The sequence below is a fragment of the Schistocerca nitens genome, chromosome 8, assembly GCF_023898315.1.
Source record: "Schistocerca nitens isolate TAMUIC-IGC-003100 chromosome 8, iqSchNite1.1, whole genome shotgun sequence".
NCBI lineage: Eukaryota > Metazoa > Arthropoda > Insecta > Orthoptera > Acrididae > Schistocerca > Schistocerca nitens.
The window spans coordinates 206,193,805-206,214,806 of NC_064621.1; the positions used below are offsets into that span (position 1 = coordinate 206,193,805).

Below are 21,002 nucleotides of genomic sequence, written 5' to 3' on the forward strand. Positions count from 1 at the left end.
ATTTATGTATATTGTGAATAGCAATGGTCCTATTTCACTCCCCTGTGGCACACCTGAAATTACTCTTACTTCGGAAGACTTCTCTCTATTGAGAATGACATGCTGCGTTCTGTTATCTAGGGACTCTTCAAACCAATCACACAACTGGTCTGATAGTCCATATGATCTTACTTTGTTCATTAAACGACTGTGGGGAACTGTATCAAACGCCTTGCGGCATCTATATGGGAACCCGTGTCTATGGCCGTCTGGGTCTCGTGTACGAATAACGTGAGCTGGGTTTCACACGATCGTCTTTTTCGAAACCCATGCTGATTCCTAAAGAGTAGATTTCTAGTCTCCAGAAAAGTTCAAAATTCAAATGGCTCTAAGCACTATGGGACTCAACTGCTGAGGTCATTAGTCCCCTAGAACATAGAACTAGTTAAACCTAACTAACCTAAGGACATCACAAACATCCATGCCCGAGGCAGGATTCGAACCTGCGACCGTAGCGGTCTTGCGGTTCCAGACTGCAGCGCCTTTAACCGCACGGCCACGTCGGCCGGCTCCAGAAAAGTCATTATACTCGAACATAATAAGTGCTCCAAAATTCTATAACTGATCGACGTTGGAGATATATAGTTCTGCACATCTGTTCGACGTCCCTTCTTGAAAACGGGGATGACCTGTGCCCTTTTCCAATCCTTTGGAACGCTACGCTCTTCTAGAGACGTACGGTACACCGCTGCAATAAGGGGGGCAAGTTCCTTCACGTACTATGTGTAAAATCGAACTGGTATCCCATCAGGTCCAGCGGCCTTTTCTCTTTTGAGCGATTTTAATTGTTTTTCTATCCCTCTGTCATCTATTTAGATATCTACCACTTTGTCATCTGTGCGACAATCTAGAGAAGGAACTACAGTAAAGCCTACCTCTGTGAAACAGCTTTGGAAAAAGACATTTAGTTTTTCGTCCTTTAATTTGTCAACCTCTGTTTCAGTACCATTTTGCTCACAGAGTACCTGGACATTTTGCTTTGATCCACCTACCGCTTTGAAATAAGACCAAAATTTCTTAGGATATTCTGCCAAGTCAGTACATAGAACTTTACTTTCGAATTCATTGAACGCCTCTCGCATAGCCCTCCTCACACTACATTTCGCTTCGTGTAATTTGTGTTTGTCTTCAAGGCTGTGGCTATGTTTATGTTTGCTGTGAAGTTCCCTTTGCTTCCGCAGCAGTTTCTAACTCGGTTGTTGTACCACGGTGGCTCTTTTCCATATTTTACTAACACTTCATTGTGCATTCGACGTTAACAAATGTCTCTTCTTCGGAAAGGCATTTCTTTCCATTGTCAGTCCACATTTTATATCCTCTCTTCTTCGGCCATCATCAGTTACTCATATTTTGCTGCCAGAATAACAAGAAACTCACCTGCTTCTTTAAGTGCCTCGTTTTCTAATCTAATTCCCTCAGAATTATCTGATTTAATTCGATTAGATTCCATTATCCTTGTTTTACTTCTGTCGATATTCATCTTACATTCTCCTTTCAAGGCTGTGTCCATTCCTTTCAGCCACTCTGTCAAGTTTATTTACTGTCTCTGATAGAATTACAATATCATCGGCAAACCTCAAAATTTTTATTAATTCTCCTGGGACTTTAATTCCCATTCCAAAATTTATTTTTGGTTTTCTTTACTGTTTTCTCAGTGTGCAGACTGAATAGAATCGGCTAGACCCCTGTATCACTCCATTATCAACCACTGCTTCTCTTTCATGACACTCGACGCTTATAACTGCTGCCTGGTTTCTGTAGAAATTGTAAGATAGCATTCCATGCCCCGCATTTCATCCCTGCTACCTTCAGAAGTTCGAAGAGAGTACTCCAGTCAACACTGTAAAAAAGCTAAGTCTGCAAATGCTATAAACCTATGTTTGCCTTTTCTTACCCTCTCTTCTAATAGAAGTCATAGGGTCAGTACTGCCTCACATGTTCCTACATCTCTGTAGAATCCAATCATATGTTCCCCGAGGTAGGCTTCCACCAGTTTTTCACACAGTAAGGAATGCTAATAACTCATGTTATTTAATAGTAAACAGCTGTCGTTCTGCAGTAAAATGTCGTACTTTAAAGAAACCTTCTGCAAAATCCCATGACCAGGCTCTGATGGATTATGTTAATCTCTTTCTGTTTAACTTAAAGAGGAAAGGACGAAAGTAACTTTCGCAGATGCGTCACTGCCAAGTCGTATAGCTCGATGAAACGTTGACCATACATACAGATTACTGCTACAGCGCAGTACAGGTAATAACAGAAAGAAATACGCAATGAGACGAACAGAAATAACACGTTTATTCAAAGAGAATAATGACACTGAAATGACAGCAATTTTTGATGGTCTTTTGGACATAACAGAAGATGGGACATGGTTCTTTATAGGTTGTGTGATGAACACGGGCGGCATTGCTTGCTCTTCGACGTGCTTCAACGCTGACTACAAGGTTGGTAACTATTTCTTGTGGTAGGGAATTCCAGTTTTCGGCCAGAGCGTTTGACAATTATTGGATGGTCGTTGGTGGATGCGGACGTGCTGCAGTACTTATCCCCAATGAATCTCATACGTGCTCGATGGAACTGAAGACGGGGGAATGGGATGGCCATTCCATGCACTGAACATTCTTTCGTTCCAAGAGCTCCTCTGCCTACACTAGTCGATGACGTTGTGCATTGTAACCCTTAAAACTTTAGCGTAGCTGCCTCTGGATCCCGGGATCCCGAGTTCGATGCCCGACCAGGTTGGGCTGGCCGGGGGCTGGGTATTCGTTGTTGTCCTCATCATTCCATCATCATTCATGGAAGTGGATAGATTGGACTGTGTACATATTGGGAATGTGTACGGACACTGATGACCGCGCAGTTGAGCGCCCCATAAACCAAACGTCATCATCACTCTTAAAACTGAAGGCTGAAAGGATGCACATGAGGACGGAGTAGAGTGTCACAAACACGTTGAGTGGTGAGCGTACGATTTTCAAAGATCTAGACGTCAATACACCCCTGCAGCAGTATGCCTCCCAGCAACATAGGGGCTGGATCACCAAAACAATTATTTTACGCAGTATTCCTGGCTGCCTTAAGAGTTGCCATCCTCCAACATTTGATCTGATTTGCTCCACCAATTACAGCGTAGCGTATAGTTTAATGACGATGTTCAATGTGAATTTATCTCAGCTGTGCTGGAGTACCCTCATATGGCTGAAAGGAATGGATACTGCCTTGAAAGGAGAATGTAAGATGAATATCCACAAAAGCAAAACAAGGATAATGGAACGTAATCAAATGAAATCAGGACGTTGCGTTTCCAGTTTTCTGTCTGTTTTACTTACTGCGTCTGCCATCTTACATGATGCAGTATGGTGTCTCCTAGGAGTATTTTCTGCCACCGTGTCTCAATAAAATTTCTCGCTACGTTATTTAGAATTCCGCTGCTTGAAACAAGAAATATATTGAGGTAACGTATCTCAACGTGTGCAAGTACCCGGACTATATTCAACAAGTATTTGAGAATGAGAGCAGTAAATGACTTGCAATAAACTTTACTCATAGATTCAAGTCTTTCTGGAACTTTTCGCCGCTGACACTATCCCCGTCTCCTTCCCCCTTACGGGAAAAGATTATTGGCCACTAGATTTTCGCTGTTCATACAGTGAAACTCCAGCAGTAGGCATGACGTTTTAAATTTGTAAGTGGGCGTTCAATTAATGAAAAATTGTGGTGGTGGGTTACTAGTATTTAATAACTGACCAAGATAGTTATACTCGCAAAAATTTTCGTGAGACATGCTGGCTGTATCAAAATTTTGTGCAAGGTCTAGTTTGGAACAGGTGATTTGAACATAGGTTCTCCAATACCCCACTAGAATGAAGTCTACAATATCACTCCCTGCGTCACAATGTTCCTTAAGAAAAATGCTTTAAATAATGCTATGGAACTGGATAAGCATTACTATGTAACCGCGTATTGCTTCGGGACGTAACATCTAACTCATTACTGACCCAACCCTATTGGTTTAGTTACAGATACTACACAGCGATAAGCTATTTAACTATGAAACTGCGATCATTGATCCACCAGTGAGACAGAGGTAGCAATTAATCTTGATTACCTTAATGTGTGACAGCATTTAGGTTAAATTTTCCTGAAAGGTAAAGACCTCGACAGAGTTTATACACCTAGAAGGTCGAGTCGTGACTAGAAAATGCAAATGGCGCGTGTGTTGGTGAAGAATTTGGGGTGGAATGTGCTCGCGGTGATAAGGTCGATCAGTAGTTTTTGTAACGGCGTGGAAGAGTATCAGGAATTAGAAAGCCTCTCGTAAGGTCAGATGGGTTTTGAAAATTAATCTTCTTATTTGTCAGAAAACGAAAGTTTACAGTTACTGTATACTGTATGTGCTACTTATGACACTTTGTAATGCGAAACCAGTCCGTTTTCGAGAGTTGCAGAGCAAGAGATCGAGACGTGTATGTTGATAATTATTAGGGACTTAAAAGAAAACAGTGGAAGATGTGACTGTAATGAAAATGAAATTGTAGGAGAGGATAGTTTACGGAACTGAAAGTTTTTGGCAGATCACAGGAGACTGGAAAACACCGAGGCTCCGTCGTAATGTAACGTAGATAAATTGCATGTAAAAACAGGATTGATGGCTGTAGCAAATTGCATGTAAAAACAGCATTGCGTGGGAAAAGAGGCCATAATGCAGCAGCGAATGTCAAGTAGACGACGTTCTGGACGCGGGTTCCTACTCTCGATTTGTTCCTCAGGACATCCTCCACAACCACTGGAAGTTAGTCGCAACATTCCAGCCACACACTGTATATTATAAATAAGGCGTGAGGAATAATTGCGTCTGCCAGTGGCAGATATTTCTGATGCCTTATATATATCTAGAGCATTAATTAATTTCTCAGTAACAAACTCTTATGAGGAACAGATTGTCATATTGAAAGGCCACAGACCCAAATTTTTGGAAAACTACAAAATTGGTACAAACCACTTAGCTAGCCAACACGAATCGGATTACGGTTGCGTTAAAAGTCCTTATTTCATTGACATTCTGTGAACACAATATAACGCAATCTCCAAATTAATAACTTTCTTCCACATCTTATAGAAGACGTACTCTGCACACCTTCTGAATCAAAAAAACTGGGTACGATATATCGAGTCTTCCAGTGTCTATCTAGAGGGCTGAAAACTAATACATATTGTCAATGTTATTTGATAACTCTAGTTGGTGCGTAAATGACACCCACAATATAGTAATATACTGAATGAGTTCTTTGTGTTGAAATACCTCAAAAACTACGAATCGGATTAAAAAATGGAAAAATATGTGTTAAGTATTCTTAAAAACGCTATCCTGCGTTACCAGTGTTACACCCCCCTGCCTGAAATGCAGAAAGTGGAGTGGAAGGTAACTTCCAAGTCGTAAACAGAGCCATCCCAGTTTTATTTTAAAGTCGGATACTCGGTGGAAAATAAGTAACGTTTGTACGTGCCACGTTTGTCACTTCGTTATAGATGGCGCTGTAATCAACAAATAATACAGTTGATTTTGAAAACGGAGTTATGTCGAGAAAAGTGCATTTGGATCAAAATCATAGTGTCAGACGTATGTGGCAAACGACTCAGTGTTTTTCAGTTTTGAAGTACTCAATCATTCAGTAATTTTAACTTGGACTCATTGCGTGCGTATCGTTCCTCATTTAATAAATACCTTCCTTCATAACTTGACTCCGTTATTAGTTATAATGCGGGCTATAGAAGAGTAGAGTGAAATGGTTTACGTTCGTGGAGAAAGTGGTGGGAATGTGGATAATACTGTAGCCACTTATGCTTAACGTTTTCCAAGCCGGGTGCGATCACTCGCTTGTTTTTGTCTAGTTCTCCAACGAAGGAACTGTACAACCACGGAAGAGGAACTGTCGAAGAACTGTTTTTGGAGACAATAATGACGTTACTGTATTGGGTGTAATGAACCATTAGCTCTCTGCCATCATGTCGTCAATCGTGTCACGTAGTCACGCTACGGTTTGCCGAATTTTGAAACTTAGAAAATATCATGAGTTTCATATTTCCCTCCACGAGGAACTTCATAGCAATGATTTCTAGAACAGAGTGGCTTTTTTCCAGATTGATCGCCTCAGCAAATGCAGAGAGACCCCAGTTTCTTTTCTCGAGTATTGATTTCAGGCAAGTCGATCTTTACAAACCACTCTACGTTTAAATTTCCTTTACTTTACGTCTATGGGCACAAACTTTTTGTCAACAGATTACCGGTTTCGATCTATAATGACCATCTTCAGATTTGTTTTATAAAAACCATGAGCAGCGCTGCTGACAAAATGACTTGTAGATATGCTGTTATTTACATATATTTGACAATGATGGTGCTGATTTTTCATTTAACATTTGACGATACCACTGTGGCTGCAGTACATTACGACAATGTTTTTATAAAACAGATCTGAAGATGGTCATTACAGACCGAAACCGGTAATCTATAGACAAAAAGTTTGTGACCATAGACGTAAAGTAAAGGAAATTTATTCTATATTCGGGTCACTGTTTTATTCGCGACAGTGTCGCAGCTTGTGACACTGTACGTTTAATCGACGCAACATGCATTATTGGGATGTGGAGAACCCATAACGGATACGCCAAGTTGAACATCAGCGCCCATGAAATGTGAATATTTGATGTGGGATATTTTTCCCATTTTTTTACGTATGGTATCTTAATCCTAGAGCACTGATGGGGGGAAAATGTTACTAAGCCATCGTAAATTTTACTACGGCTTATTCAAAGGAAGCCATGACTTACAGCTTATGCACTAGTTAATTATAATTATAAGATCTCCTTTGGTATGCCACATACAAAATACGTACAAAATGTTCTGATTTACATGTCATACTAACAATAACAGGTTGGCGGGATCCGCGAATTGTTAACAATTGCTATCGTAAATTTTAAGTGAGTTTAGTAATCTAGTGTTAAACGATGATAAATATAGAACATTCTTGGAGGTCAAACTTGCCTTATTGCTTGCAGACCTTCCCTTGGACTTGCTACAAACAATGTAGTTACAATGGGTATCCAGCACATTATTCTGTGGCAGCACACGAAGTATTAGAGCGCATGTACAGTTGTCGGTAGGCGGAAAGAGTCGGAGCAGTATCTTGGCCTGCAAGATCGCCAGATCTTAAGAGTCTGAGTTTTTTGGGGTTGCTTGAAGAGTAAAACCTATAACGATTTGCCAACAACGCGGGAGAACACTGTTCAGCGTATCAACAATGCAGGTCAGCAGATTGCATCGTAAGCACTTCTCAGTTGTGTGGAATTCTATATCTACATTTACGCCTACTTCCATACTCTACAAGCCACCTGACGGTGTGTGGCGGAGGGTACTTTGAGTATCTCTGTCGGTTCTCCCTTCTATTCCAGTCTCGTATTGTTCGTGGAAGGAAAGATTGTCGGTATGCCTCTGTGTGGGCTCTAATCTCTCTGATTTTATCCTCATGGTCTCTTCGCGAGATGTACGTAGGAGGGAGCAATATACTGCTTGACTCCTCGGTGAAGGTATGTTCTCGATACTTCAACAAAAGCCTGTACCGAGCTACTGAGCGTTTCTCCTGCAAAGTCTTACACTGGAGTTTATCTATCATATCCGTAACTCTTTCGCGATTACTAAATGATCTTGTAACGAAGCGCGCTGCTCTCCGTTGGATCAACCCTATCTGGTACGGATCCCACACTGGTGAGCAGTATTCAAGCAATGGGCGAACAAGTGTACTGTAACCTACCTCCTTTGTTTACGGATTGCATTTCCTTAGGCTTCTTCCGATGAATCTGTCTGGCATCTGATTTACCGACGATCAACTTCATATGATCATTCCATTTTAAATCACTCCTATGGCCTACTCCCAGATAATTTATGTAATTAACTGCTTCCAGTTGCTGACCTGATATATTGTAGCTAAATGATGAGGGATCTTTCTTTCTATGTATCCGCAGCACATTACACTTGTCTACAATTATTCCATGTGTGAACAAATAAGAGTATCGAAGTGGGCTGCGACATTTTTGAGTTCTAACTGTGAAATAATACTCACAAACAAGCACCCCATTGATGAAGGGACACACCTGAATCATCTTTCTTCACAGTTACTGAACACGTGTGGTTTTACGTTTTTGATCCAATGCATTTTTCTCGATATAATATCGTTTTTGAACGCAATTTTGTTTTCCTTCAATTACAGCGCCATCTATCATACAACAAGTGTTACGTACGAAAGCTACGTATTTTTTTCCGTAGAATCCTAATCTACTATGAAAATCTCATGTTCCTCTTTTTGGATGTCAAAGTAGCACCGTCCATAACCCCCCCCCCTCCCGCTTCCACCCCCTCAGTTTTCAAAACAATGAAGACGTATTTTTCCGTTTTTTAATCTGGTGGTTAGTTTGTGAGATATTTCGTTGTCTCAAAATAAAAAAAATCACTGTGTGTATTGTCGATATTATATGACAACTCGAGTTGGCGGGTGAATGACATCCTCAATGTCGTTGTTAAATCCATGCAGTGAACGAGCGTTCCATGATTAAATGTCTATTACAAGTGTACCATTTTGACAGTTTCGATCAACTGCAGTGATTCTGTACTCCGTAGCATTTCCATACGTATAGCCAGATCGTGATCGCTGTACGATCAGGGAGGTTGTTGGCATTTAGAGGAATGGATTTACGGGAGCGACGCGCTTTAGAAAGCGGTGCTGTGCGTGTGGGATTGGAACACGAGGTCATGCCGCGAGAGCACGCGGGTGATTACGCGGCCGCTGTGTGGACGCGGGCCGCGGGCCGGAACAAACGCCGCGCGACATTTGTGTGACAGCAGCAGCAGCAGCAGGCGGGCCGTAGCGCCGGGCAGCGAGCGGTTGCAGTGTCCTCAGAGAGGGGTGCGCTCAAGCGGGTTGCGCCGCACTCGTAGGCAGTAAGTGACACAACTGAACGTAACGGCAAACTCCTTATTAAAGGCCTCTCACCGCCACTACACGTGCAAAATTAGCATATTTCCTACTCTACGTACAACATTTACATATTTCTTACACTTGAAGAGCGGAGAAGGATACTTTCTGACAAGGGGACATTACGGTGTAAAGCGCACTATCCAAAAGGTTCCGAGAAAAGGCTATAAAATCTCATGCGCAGCTCGTATTCCGGTCAGTTGAGAGGCCATGGCAGTACAGCGAGATGGGTACGCCAGTAGCGGAGTGGCTCGTAGCGTGTGCGATCCAGGTTCGAGCCATCCTTCAGATCGCTTTTTTTTAAATTATAACAACTTTTAAATAAAGATAATGACGTAAATATTACCAACTAAATCATAAAGGGCCGGCCGGAGTGGCCGTGCGGTTCTAGGCGGAACAGTCTGGAGCCGAGCGACCGCTACGGTTGCAGGTTCGAATCCTGCCTCGGGCATGGATGTGTGTGATGTCGTTAGCGTAGTTAGGTTTAAGTAGTTCTAAGTTCTAGGCGACTGATGACCTCAGAGGTTGAGTCGCATAGTGCTCAGAGCCATTTGAACCATTTTGAAATCATACAGAATTCTGCTTTATTTGTCAAATTACTGTCATAGCTAGTTATCATAAAATGTGAATTCCAGTTAATATTTTCTTTTCAAAAAGTTGAACCATTTCAAAAGCATTTTAGTGGAGGTAAATTAAAGCTTTAATTACCACTGTAACTGTTTTCCTTCCAGAAAATCCAACTCAAATGTCATCACATTAAACAAACTGCAAATCGATTTACAAAAAATATCTGAATGGTGCGAAAAGTGGAAGCTGACCCTAAATAACGAAACGTGTGAGGTCATCCACGTGAGTGCTAAAAGGAACTCGTTAAACTTCGGTTACACGATAAATCAATCTAATCTAAAAGCGCCAGCCGGAGTGGCCGTGCGGTTCTAGGCGCTACAGTCTGGAACCGAGCGACCGCTACGGTCGCAGGTTCGAATCCTGCCTCGGACATCGATGTGTGTGATGTCCTTAGTTAGGTTTAATTAGTTCTAAGTTCTAGGTGACTGATGACCTCAGAAGTTAAGTCGCACAGTGCTCAGAGCCATTTGAACCATTTGAACCAATCTAAAAGCCGTAAATTATACTAAATACCTAGGTATTACAATTACGAACAACTTAAATTGGAAAGAACACACAGAAAATGTTGTGGGGAAGGCTAACCAAAGGCTGCGTTTTATTGGCATGACACTTAGAAAATATAACAGACCTACTAAGGAGACTGCCTACACTGCGCTTGTCCGTCCTCTTTTAGAATACTGCTGCGCGGTGTGGGATCCTTACCAGATAGGACTGACGGAGTACATCGAAAAAGTTCAAAGAAAGGCAGCACGTTTAGTATTATCGCGAAATATGGGAGAGAGTGTCACAGAAATGATGCAGGATTTGGGATGGACATCATTAAAAGAAAGGCGTTTTTCGTTGTGACGGAATCTTCTCAGGAAATTCCAATCACCAACTTTCTCCTCCGAATGCGAAAATACTTTGTTGACACCGACTTACATAGGGAGAAACGATCACCACGACAAAATAAGGGAAATCAGAGCTCGTGCGGAAAGATATAGGTGTTCGTTCTTTCCGCGCGCTATACGAGATTGGAATAATAGAGAATAGTGAAGGTGGTTCAAAGAACACTCTACCAGGCACTTAAATGTGATTTGCAGAGTATCCATGTAGATGTAGATGTAGACATATTGACGTAGTCGTGTTTAATTTCTACACCTGTCTCATTCAGAGGTCAATAATGGCAGCATCATGGTAATGACTTATCGCTCTGCAAACCTTGGATCAGTAATGATATAGACGTTCTTTAAACGACTCTTCCGCCGATACTTCTTAGCTTATTTTATATATTATGACTGAGAAACACACGGCAGTGGTGCTATATTCTACAGTCTTTATTATTTAGTGAACTAGTTTTAGGCTGTTTAGCCGTCACAGTGATTTCTATCTAAACATGATGTCGAACTGCAGCTTTCTGAGTATGCTGGCTAACGATACCCGTACATGACGGCCACGATCTATCTTTCGAACGTAAAAGAAGATACTTCCCAATTCTGCATCCGCAAGACCCGATTACTTCAGGTGTCCTCCCGATTACTTCAGGTGTCCTGTATTTCTGTATGCGAACAAAATGAACTATTCTGTCAACTGAATAATTTCTTCTATACATATCTGTTCTAGACACATCTCATTTCAGATGAGATATGAGTGATGGGCACTGTACCTGTTTCATGCAATTTGGTGGAAACACGAGCCCTGAATCTGGTACTCTGCGGTTAGGAAATAGGCTGCCGTATTGTATACAAATATTAGGAGCGTTACCACTATAAAACCCGCACGAAAATACGATCCTGGCATACTCAGCATTTTCTCTGCCTCGTGATGACTGGGTGTTGTGTACTGTCCTTAGGTTAGTTAGGTTTAAGTACTTCTAAGTTCTAGGGGACTGATGACCATAGACGTTAAGTCCCATAGTGCTCAGAGCCATTTGAACCATTTGATACTCAGCATTTTTAAATACATGCGGCATGCTTAAACGATGCACCAGAATTGGCCAACAACTCACAATGACAGCTGAAATATTCAGTTATTTAAAGTGAACCACAGCTTCACACGTTGAACTTCAAAACAAAAAGTACAGTAGATAAATAAACCCCGAGGGACTGAAATAGCAAAATGCAAAACGAAAACTTATCTCTGTAACCGCCTGTATCTCTGTAACAAATAAAATTTCACACATGTTGTATGGTACGTTCTACTCGAATTAGTCGGTACTGCCACCTACAATATTTACTATTCATCCTGAAACACCCTGTATACAGTGTGTCCCAGGAGGAAAAGTCAGTATCCAGGGATATGACAGAAACGATCATTCGAAGCAAAAAAAGTCTAGTAAACATGGGCTCCAAAATGCATTCTTCAACAGCTATGTGCACTTACTCAGTAGAAGAGATGTCTCCCACGGTAGCGGAATTGAACAAGCGCTCATAGCTGCTAACGTATGCATGTCAGAGTCCGTGTTGACTAGACTTTCTTGCTTCGAATGATCGTTGCTGTCATGCCCATGAATATCGACCATTCTTCCTGGAATACCTTACGTATGGTTACGCACAGTGTTAGTGAAAATGTGGCCTTGTAAAACCTACCGGTAGTTAATTTCCAACCTGTATATTACATGTTTTCATTGCAAGGTGTACGTATCAAACGCTGGAACATTCCTTTCATTTTTAATTTTTGACTTGAGCATGTCTGCTCGTAAGTTTGACTATTGCCTGATCACAATGTAACTTTACGGTTGTTAAAATTTCTCTGTGATGAAGACATCCTTAGAGCTGTCGACACCTAGGTCAATGTATCAAAAACTATTTGCAACCGGTTGCCTGTGTTATTTCTCCGTTGAAAAAGACGAAGATGTCTTTTATCATGGTGTTGCTGTCACAGTACTATTGAAGAAATTATCAGTGCACTTTATTAGTAATTTATTTGTTTGCTTTTCTGAATTGTACATAAACAAAAGTGCTAAAGCGAACTCTCAATAATTTAAGAGATAGTGTAGCCTAAGATGTTAATACCATAGTAATAATTTACATAATGTTCCAACAGCTCTTCTGGAGAACGTAGGTTTGAAACAGTAGGCAATAGGCCACATCCAGAGGCAGGTGGTACGTTTTTCGCAAAATAAGAAAGGAAGGAGGAAGGAACAAAGACAGGAAGAAAGATCAAAGAGCTCATTAGAAACGGAGCGCAAGCTCGGATTTTTTGAAGGATGAGGAGGGAGATGGCGGTGGCCTTCCAAAGGATCCGACATTTTACCGTCAATTGTTGTTAACTTTCACTAACATTACCTTTTTTTAAATGGATACTGCTGCTTGAGAAACGTCCAGAGCCTCAAAATATCTTTTAGCACAGTCTTATCTGTACCACAATGTGTAGACAGAGAGGACGGGTACTTGTTTTGTGGAGCGATTCGGAAAAATCAAGGAAAACTGAAATCTGGATCGCCGGACGCGCGTTTGTAACGTCGTCCTGTCGAATGTTGCTCACTAAGGTTCGTTTCTGCCATCGGTATGTGTAACATGTTCCGTTACTATACTCATAATGCGGTCAGAATATTATACAGAAGAAAGGTTTGTCTTGATCCGATATTACGTTCACTAACGAAATACACGTCGATATCAGGATAAGGCATCCGATGACAATGAGTCAATAGGCATTGTTTCAAGTTCTCGCTATTAAAGACCACAGTTGCCAATATTCATTGCTTTACTTCCAATAGAAATACAATTATAATGAGTTTCTCGTACTTCCTACATTGCAGCAACATGAATATGATCGATTCCATCGTGGGTGTCACGTAATTTCCATAAAGGGGATATTTATAACGGAATCTGTTAATAATGATGTTTTTATTTGCTTGAATCAGGACTGATGCGGTGACAAGAATGAACTTGTCTTGTCTATTCTCAGTTAGCCGGTTAGTTGTTGATATTCGAAGAGTTTGCATTAACGCTTTTTCTTTTCTGTTTCAGGATTCTTTCGGGCAACATTTTGAACACTATAGAACCCAGAGTCTTCTCAACTAACAAGGCCCTGAAGAGACTGTAAGTATATTAAATAGTGAATGACTAGCTTTTCTTCTGAACATTGTTTATGGTATTATGGTAAGGCAGTGGATGGTATGATGGCATTTGTAGATGTAGCTAGGGTTGTTCGTTGTTCCTTTCTTTCAGACTTACATTGTTTTATGCATAATCTGAAAATGATACAGTAACCTTAGGTATTTTCCATAATGCCTACTACCAAGGTGGGAGGGGGGGTTAAGAAGTGGGACGTAATTTATGGCCACCGCAAAGAAATAAAATAAAAAAAATTCTTTAATTGTTGTTAACTTTTATTAACAGTACCTTTTTCTAATGGGTACTTCTATGTAAGAAACGTCCAGAACTTCAAGATATCCTTTAGTACAATCTTAGCTGTACCATAGCGTGTTTACAGAGAGGAGGGGTACTTAATAACCACTACAAAAAATTAAAAAAAATACAGATTTAGTAATTTATCGTTACGTTTTTTTCACGACATATTTTTAAAGAAGATGAATGTTCAGAAGGCGGGATGTCAGATGTTACCAAGAGATAACACACTTTCACAAGCTGCGACAAGGTCACGAATAAAACAGTGACCCGAATATAGAACAAATTTCGTTTACTTTACGTCTATGGCCACAATTTTTTGTCATCAGACTACCTGTTTCGGTCTATGATGACCATCTTCAGATCTGCAGCTGACAAGATGACACTTGCATATGCTGTTATTTGTATATATTTGACGATGCTGGTGCTAATTTTGTGTTTAACATTTGACAATGCCACTACGACTGCACTACATTAGGACACGTTTTTATAAAACAAATCTGAAGATGGTCATCATAGACCGAAACCGGTAATCTGATGACAAAAATTTGTGACCATAGACATAAAGTAGAGAAGTTTATTAGATAACACACTGATGGGAAAAAATCACAACACCAAATCATAATTAATTTTGAATAATTAAATTTCAGGAATACGTTTGTGTATGTGACACAAATATGTGATCTACATTGCAAGATTACAGACTAATGTCAGCACGAGGTAAGCGTGATATGCAACTGTAAAATGCAACTACATTAATAACCGGTGTAACCGCCAAAATGTTGAATGCACGCACGCAAAACATGCATTCATTGTGCTGTATAGGTGCCAGATGTCAGTTTGCGGGATGGAGTTACGTGCCTGTTACTCTTGGTCTGTCAATACGTACAGGGACGGTTAATAATGTTTGTGGATGGCGTTGGATTTGTCGTCCGATGATGTCTCGTGTATACTCGACTGGAGACAGATCTAGTGATCGAGCAGGTCAAGGCGACATGTAGACACTCTGTAGAGCATGTTGGGTTACAACAGCTTGCATGTGTAGAACTACAAATTTCGGTAATATTATATATAGTAATCTGACTTGTTCAACATCATATCGATAAAGTAATCGGGAAACTGATCTACGGAACGTGATATAACTAAAACTAAACTAAAACACAGCTTGGTTGCAAGCCCTCAGCTGGCCCCCTTCTAGCCAACACAGGGCAATCACTGGCACCGAGGCAGAACCGGTTTCATCAGAAACCACAACACTTCTCCACACCGCCAACCACTGAGCTCTCGTTTGTGATCACTGAAGTCGCAAATCGCGATGGCTCGGGGTCAGTGGAGTGCACGCAGCAGGTCATCTTATTCGGACCAATCCTTGACGTAACCGCTTTGTAACAGTTCGTTGCGTCACTGACAAGGGAACCTCCCCATCGCACCCCCCTCAGATTTAGTTACGAGGGCAGTTCAATAAGTAATACAACACTTTTTTTTCTGAAACAGGGGTTGTTTTATTCAGCATTGAAATACACCAGGTTATTCCCCAATCTTTTAGCTACACAACACTATTTTTCAACGTAATCTCCATTCAATGCTACGGCCTTACGCCACCTTGAAATGAGGGCCTGTATGCCTGCACGGTACCATTCCACTGGTAGATGTCGGAGCCAACGTCGTACTGCATCAATAACTTCTTCATCATCCGCGTAGTGCGTCCCACGGATTGCGTCCTTCATTGGGCCAAACATATGGAAATCCGACGGTGCGAGATCGGGGCTGTAGGGTGCATGAGGAAGAACAGTCCACTGAAGTTTTGTGAGCTCCTCTCGGGTGCGAAGACTTGTGTGAGGTCTTGCATTGTCATGAAGAAGGAGAAGTTCGTTCTGATTTTTGTGCCTACGAACACGCTGAAGTCGTTTCTTCAATTTCTGAAGAGTAGCACAATACACTTCAGAGTTGATCGTTTGACCATGGGGAAGGACATCGAACAGAATAACCCCTTCAGCGTCCCAGAAGACTGTAACCATGACTTTACCGGCTGAGGGTATGGCTTTAAACTTTTTCTTGGTAGGGGAGTGGGTGTGGCGCCACTCCATTGATTGCCGTTTTGTTTCAGGTTCGAAGTGATGAACCCATGTTTCATCGCCTGTAACAATCTTTGACAAGAAATTGTCACCCTCAGCCACATGACGAGCAAGCAATTCCGCACAGATGGTTCTCCTTTGCTCTTTACGGTTTTCGGTTAGACAACGAGGGACCCAGCGGGAACAAACCTTTGAATATCCCAACTGGTGAACAATTGTGACAGCACTACCAACAGAGATGTCAAGTTGAGCACTGAGTTGTTTGATGGTGATCCGTCGATCATCTCGAACGAGTGTGTTCGCACGCTCCGCCATTGCAGGAGTCACAGCTGTGCACGGCCGGCCCGTTCGCGGGAGATCAGACAGTCTTGCTTGACCTTGCGGCGATGATGACACACGCTTTGCCCAACGACTCACTGTGCTTTTGTCCACTGCCAGATCACCGTAGACATTCTGCAAGCGCCTATGAATATCTGAGATGCCCTGGTTTTCCGCCAAAAGAAACTCGATCACTGCCCGTTGTTTGCAACGCACATCCGTTACAGACGCCACTTTAACAGCTCCGTACAGAGCTGCCACCTGTCGGAAGTCAATGAAACTATACGACACGAAGCGGGAATATTTGAAAATATTCCACAAGAAATTTCCGGTTTTTCAACCAAAATTGGCCGAGAAAAAAAAATGTGTTGCATTACTTATTGAACTGCCCTCGTATAAGTTGGCATAGTGGATAGGCCTTGAAAAACTGAACACAGATCAATCGAGAAAACAGGAAGAAGTTTTGTGGAACTATGAAAAAAATAAGCAAAATATACAAACTGAGTAGTCCATGCGCAAGATAGGCAACATCAAGGACAGGGTGAGCTAAGGAGCGCCGTGGTCCCGTGGTTAGCGTGAGTGGCTGCGGAACGAGAGGTTCAAGTCTTCCCTCGAGTGAAAAGTTTAAATTTTTATTTTCAGACAATTATTATCTGTCCGTCCGTTATGTTTTCATCACTTTTTTGGGAGTGATTATCACATCCACAAGAAAACCTAAATCTGGCAAGGTAGAAGAATCTTTTTACCCATTCGCCAAGTGTACAAGTTAGGTGGGTCAACAACATATTCCTGTCATGTTACGCACATGCCGTCACCAGTGTCGTGTAGAATATATCAGATGTGTTTTCCTGTGGAGGAGCCGGTTGACCTATGACCTTGCGATCAAATGTTTTCGGTTCCCATTGGAGAGGCACGTCCTTTCGTCCACTAATCGCACGGTTTTGAGGTGCGGTCGCAAAACAGAGACACTAAACTTATTACAGTGAATAGAGACGTCAATGAACGAACGGGCAGATCATAACTTTGCGAAGATAAAAAAAGCAAACTTTTCACTCGAGGTAGGACTTGAACCAAGGACCTCTCGTTTCGCAGCCGCTCACGTTAACCACGGGACCACGGCGCTCCTTAGCTCACACTGTCCTTGATGTTGCTTATCTGGCGCATGGACTACTCAGTTTGTATATTTTGCTTATTTTTTTCATAGTTCCACACAACTTCTTCCCGTTTTCTCGATTGATCTGTGTTCCGTTTTTCAAGGCCTATCCACTATGCCAACTTGTAACTAAATCTGAGGGGGGTGCGATGGGGAGGTTCCCTTGTGAGGTGCCAACTACTGGTCAGACTGCTGCTGCAGGTGAAGTACGGTGCCCCAGAGGCATACACCGAACACGATGGTCTTCCCTCTCGGTAGTGCCACGTGGCTGTCGGCAGACTAATCTTCTTGCAATCAAACTTTCCTGTGACCACCACCAAGTACAGTGGCTAAGTTCCTGCCAAGTTTTTCTGCAGTATCGCAGATGGAACATCCAGCTTCTCGTAGACTTTTTACACGACCCCATTCAAAGTCAGTGAGCTGTAAATTATGGCAACTTTGTTGCCTTAAAGGCATTCTTGACAAAAACCAACTCACCACGTCCTGTCTCAAAAGTAACTACTGCTTACGGCCGTTAGAAAGTGTATTTAGAGAAAACCTAATTTGCATCCTCATAGTGGAGCCACTAGCGCCACCCGTACGCGACTGGCGCGAAATCTGAATAGACATCAACTTGCAGATGTGAAAACACGCTTACCAATTTCCACTTATGTCGGACAAGATCGACTTCTTGTTACGTTCTATCTCCGTCAGCATATGTAGATGTGTAAGAAGGGTCCTAAACTTGAATATATGAATACGATGTTTTTCTTCGAAGAGCCACGTTTACTACTAATTGTAACACATTTGTAAGTTACGTTTAACTGAAAAATTCAAAATAATTACGGAATGTGGCATAAGATATAATTCAAAACAATAATATATTTTTCACAGTTTTAAAATGTAATATACATGACTAGATTACAATATTTTCAAACGGTGCGTATAAGTAACCCTGATCCCCCCCATCTCGCTGCCACCTCTCCTTGGTGTTATGAGGGTTAAGAACGGAGAGAAGTGGTACTTATGGTATCACCCATCTGATTGCGTCAACATGGCCATTATCAGTTAAAATATTCACAGATAGATACAAAACAAGAGAGGGCACTGGCTTGGCTTGCTTACTTCATGATCCACGATCTTGGGCTATGTTTCAGCTTCCAACGGAAGCCAACATCTTCATTGCTGAAGTTCTTGCAATTAAGGAACTTCTTAGATATAAGGCGAGTCAATAGTTGTGTGCTGGCGAGTGTTGAATTATCTTGTTAATAACACTGATAAAATGTAACATTACGCCAGATTTGAGCAGTATACTATGAAATATCTTACAATTTATGTCAAAAAATCACCAAATGTGAGCAGTATATTGTAAGATACTGTTAATATATGCAGCTGACGCCATGAAATTTCTTTATCCACGATTGACAAACACAACACTTTAAAACCAAATGCAAGACAGACATCGTGAGAAAGCCAGCGGTCCTGGATATGTGTGAAGAGGGCGTGCTATATTGAACGGTGACCTTTTTGGGTGGTGGCGGCTGATTTATTCCTTATCCTCAGAGCTCCGACGCAGGCTACCACACCATGTAAGCTGCTGTGGTCGGGGTTACGAAGAGTGTGTAGAGTCTATGAGACTTGAGACCTATCATCGAACATTCGGAAGATGGAAAGAACACATAAATGCTACAGATGTTGCTGAATGAGCTTGACAGCTGATGCAGCCAAATTGCGGACCAAAATGTATACAGAAGAATTAGAAGACTATCAGCTTGGCTTTAGAAAAATTTAAAATACCAGAGAGCTAATTCTGACGATGGAGGTCATGATGGAAGCAAGATTTACGAACCACCAACGACAGTCATACGATTGATTCCCTTGGAGCCAGCAAATGTGAAATGGTCAGGCTTGTTTGAAATCACCAGAAGAATAGGTAAACAATGCAGGAAAAGAGGGGTAATTACACTGTGAACAAGGATCAAGAGGAAGCGGTAAAACTGAAAGAAATCGCTACTGTTCAATCCTTATAATCCAGAATCAATTATGGAATTCAAACATTTTCAGAAGAAGGATTAAAATTCTTGGTGAAAGAATGTCAATAACAAGATACGCTGATGACGTCGACAATCGTTTGTATTAATTTATTGATTATTTGTTTATTATTTATTCGATTCAGAAACAATAAAAGTATATGGGAACTACCATTAAAACGAATGAAAGCTACACTATTATTGTCAAAATCGTACAACTTCTTCAGTGCAAGATACAGGGAATAGTTGACAACCAGTAGTTGTTTCATGGCCTGTGCTCTTCTGCAGTCACGGTGATGATGTCCACAGGGAAGTGCCATTTCTGAAGGTTAATCTTGAATCTTCCAACTCTAGAACGAAAACGGTTGAATCTTCCACACGATCCAGTTCTGCTCATGTCGAGATGAGAGCACTTCTAATGGAGAAGCCAGGTAGAGTTATACTGAACTCGAGAAAAACAGTATTATTTCCAAGTTGTTGCTTGTAAAACTCCTCTTGAAGAAGCTTATTCTGGACGTCAACCTTCTTGCTGCTCGTATAATGATGATAATGATGATTATGATGATGATTATGTTTGGTTTCCGGGGCGCGGTCATCAGCGCCCATACATACTCGCAATTTTTACACAGTCCAACTTTGTGAGAGCTCAATAGAGCTACTGTCACGAATGATGATGTTTAAATGATGAGGACAACACAGACACCCAGTCCCTGGGCAGAAGAAATCCTCAGCCCAGCTGGGAATCGAACCAGGGACCCCGTGATCCAGAGGCAGCAACGCTAGCCACTGGACCACGAGCTGCGGACTGCTTGCTCGCATGTGCCCATGTAATGGGTCATTTTCTCATGAATCTGATTTATTCTCTCCTTGTTGGCAGCTGCTTCACGACGAATAGGTGGTGGTCCTACATCTGCTAGCTGGTGGAGATTTACAAAGTTTCAAGTAATAAGGCTACATGTTTAGTTTAGCGCTTCGTCGACTACGTTCGCTTGGATAGATTTTGTGCCAGACTGAGCACAAACACTCCGCAGCACTGTAACATGTTGCTAGTGCCGTCGTTCTCAGGGTCTGTGATCGAGAGCTCCAAGTGCTACCAGTGATGTTGCGAAGCATATTATTTGTGGCTTCCACATTCATTCTGTACAGAATCAAACGAGGCTGGCGATAAATTTAAAATCAAAACTGTGGCCCTCGTAAACAGTGAAGGAAGGAATTTTGCTATCTTTTAAGCTAAATAACCCATGAAGGAGCAAGCATATAAGAGCAAGTATATAAGAAGTAGACTTGGGCTACCAAAGCGGCCGTTCATCGCTGAAAGAAGTCTTGTAGTGTCAAATATTGGATTTGATTTGAGGAAGATATTTCTGTGAACAGTGTTCTGAAGGAAATCATTAAGTGATAAAAAGAGGAAGTAAAAA

General features: G+C 41.6%; 1 protein-coding gene across 1 annotated transcript in view; it reads left to right on the plus strand.

The window, feature by feature from the left end:
• LOC126199488 (lutropin-choriogonadotropic hormone receptor-like) overlaps nucleotides 1–21,002 on the plus strand; it is a 648,355-nt gene that overhangs the window by 398,620 nt on the left and 228,733 nt on the right. The window contains exon 3 of the mRNA XM_049936410.1: nucleotides 13,649–13,720. Within this exon, the coding sequence (XP_049792367.1) occupies nucleotides 13,649–13,720 (72 nt within the window). The remainder of the gene's footprint in view (nucleotides 1–13,648; nucleotides 13,721–21,002) is intronic.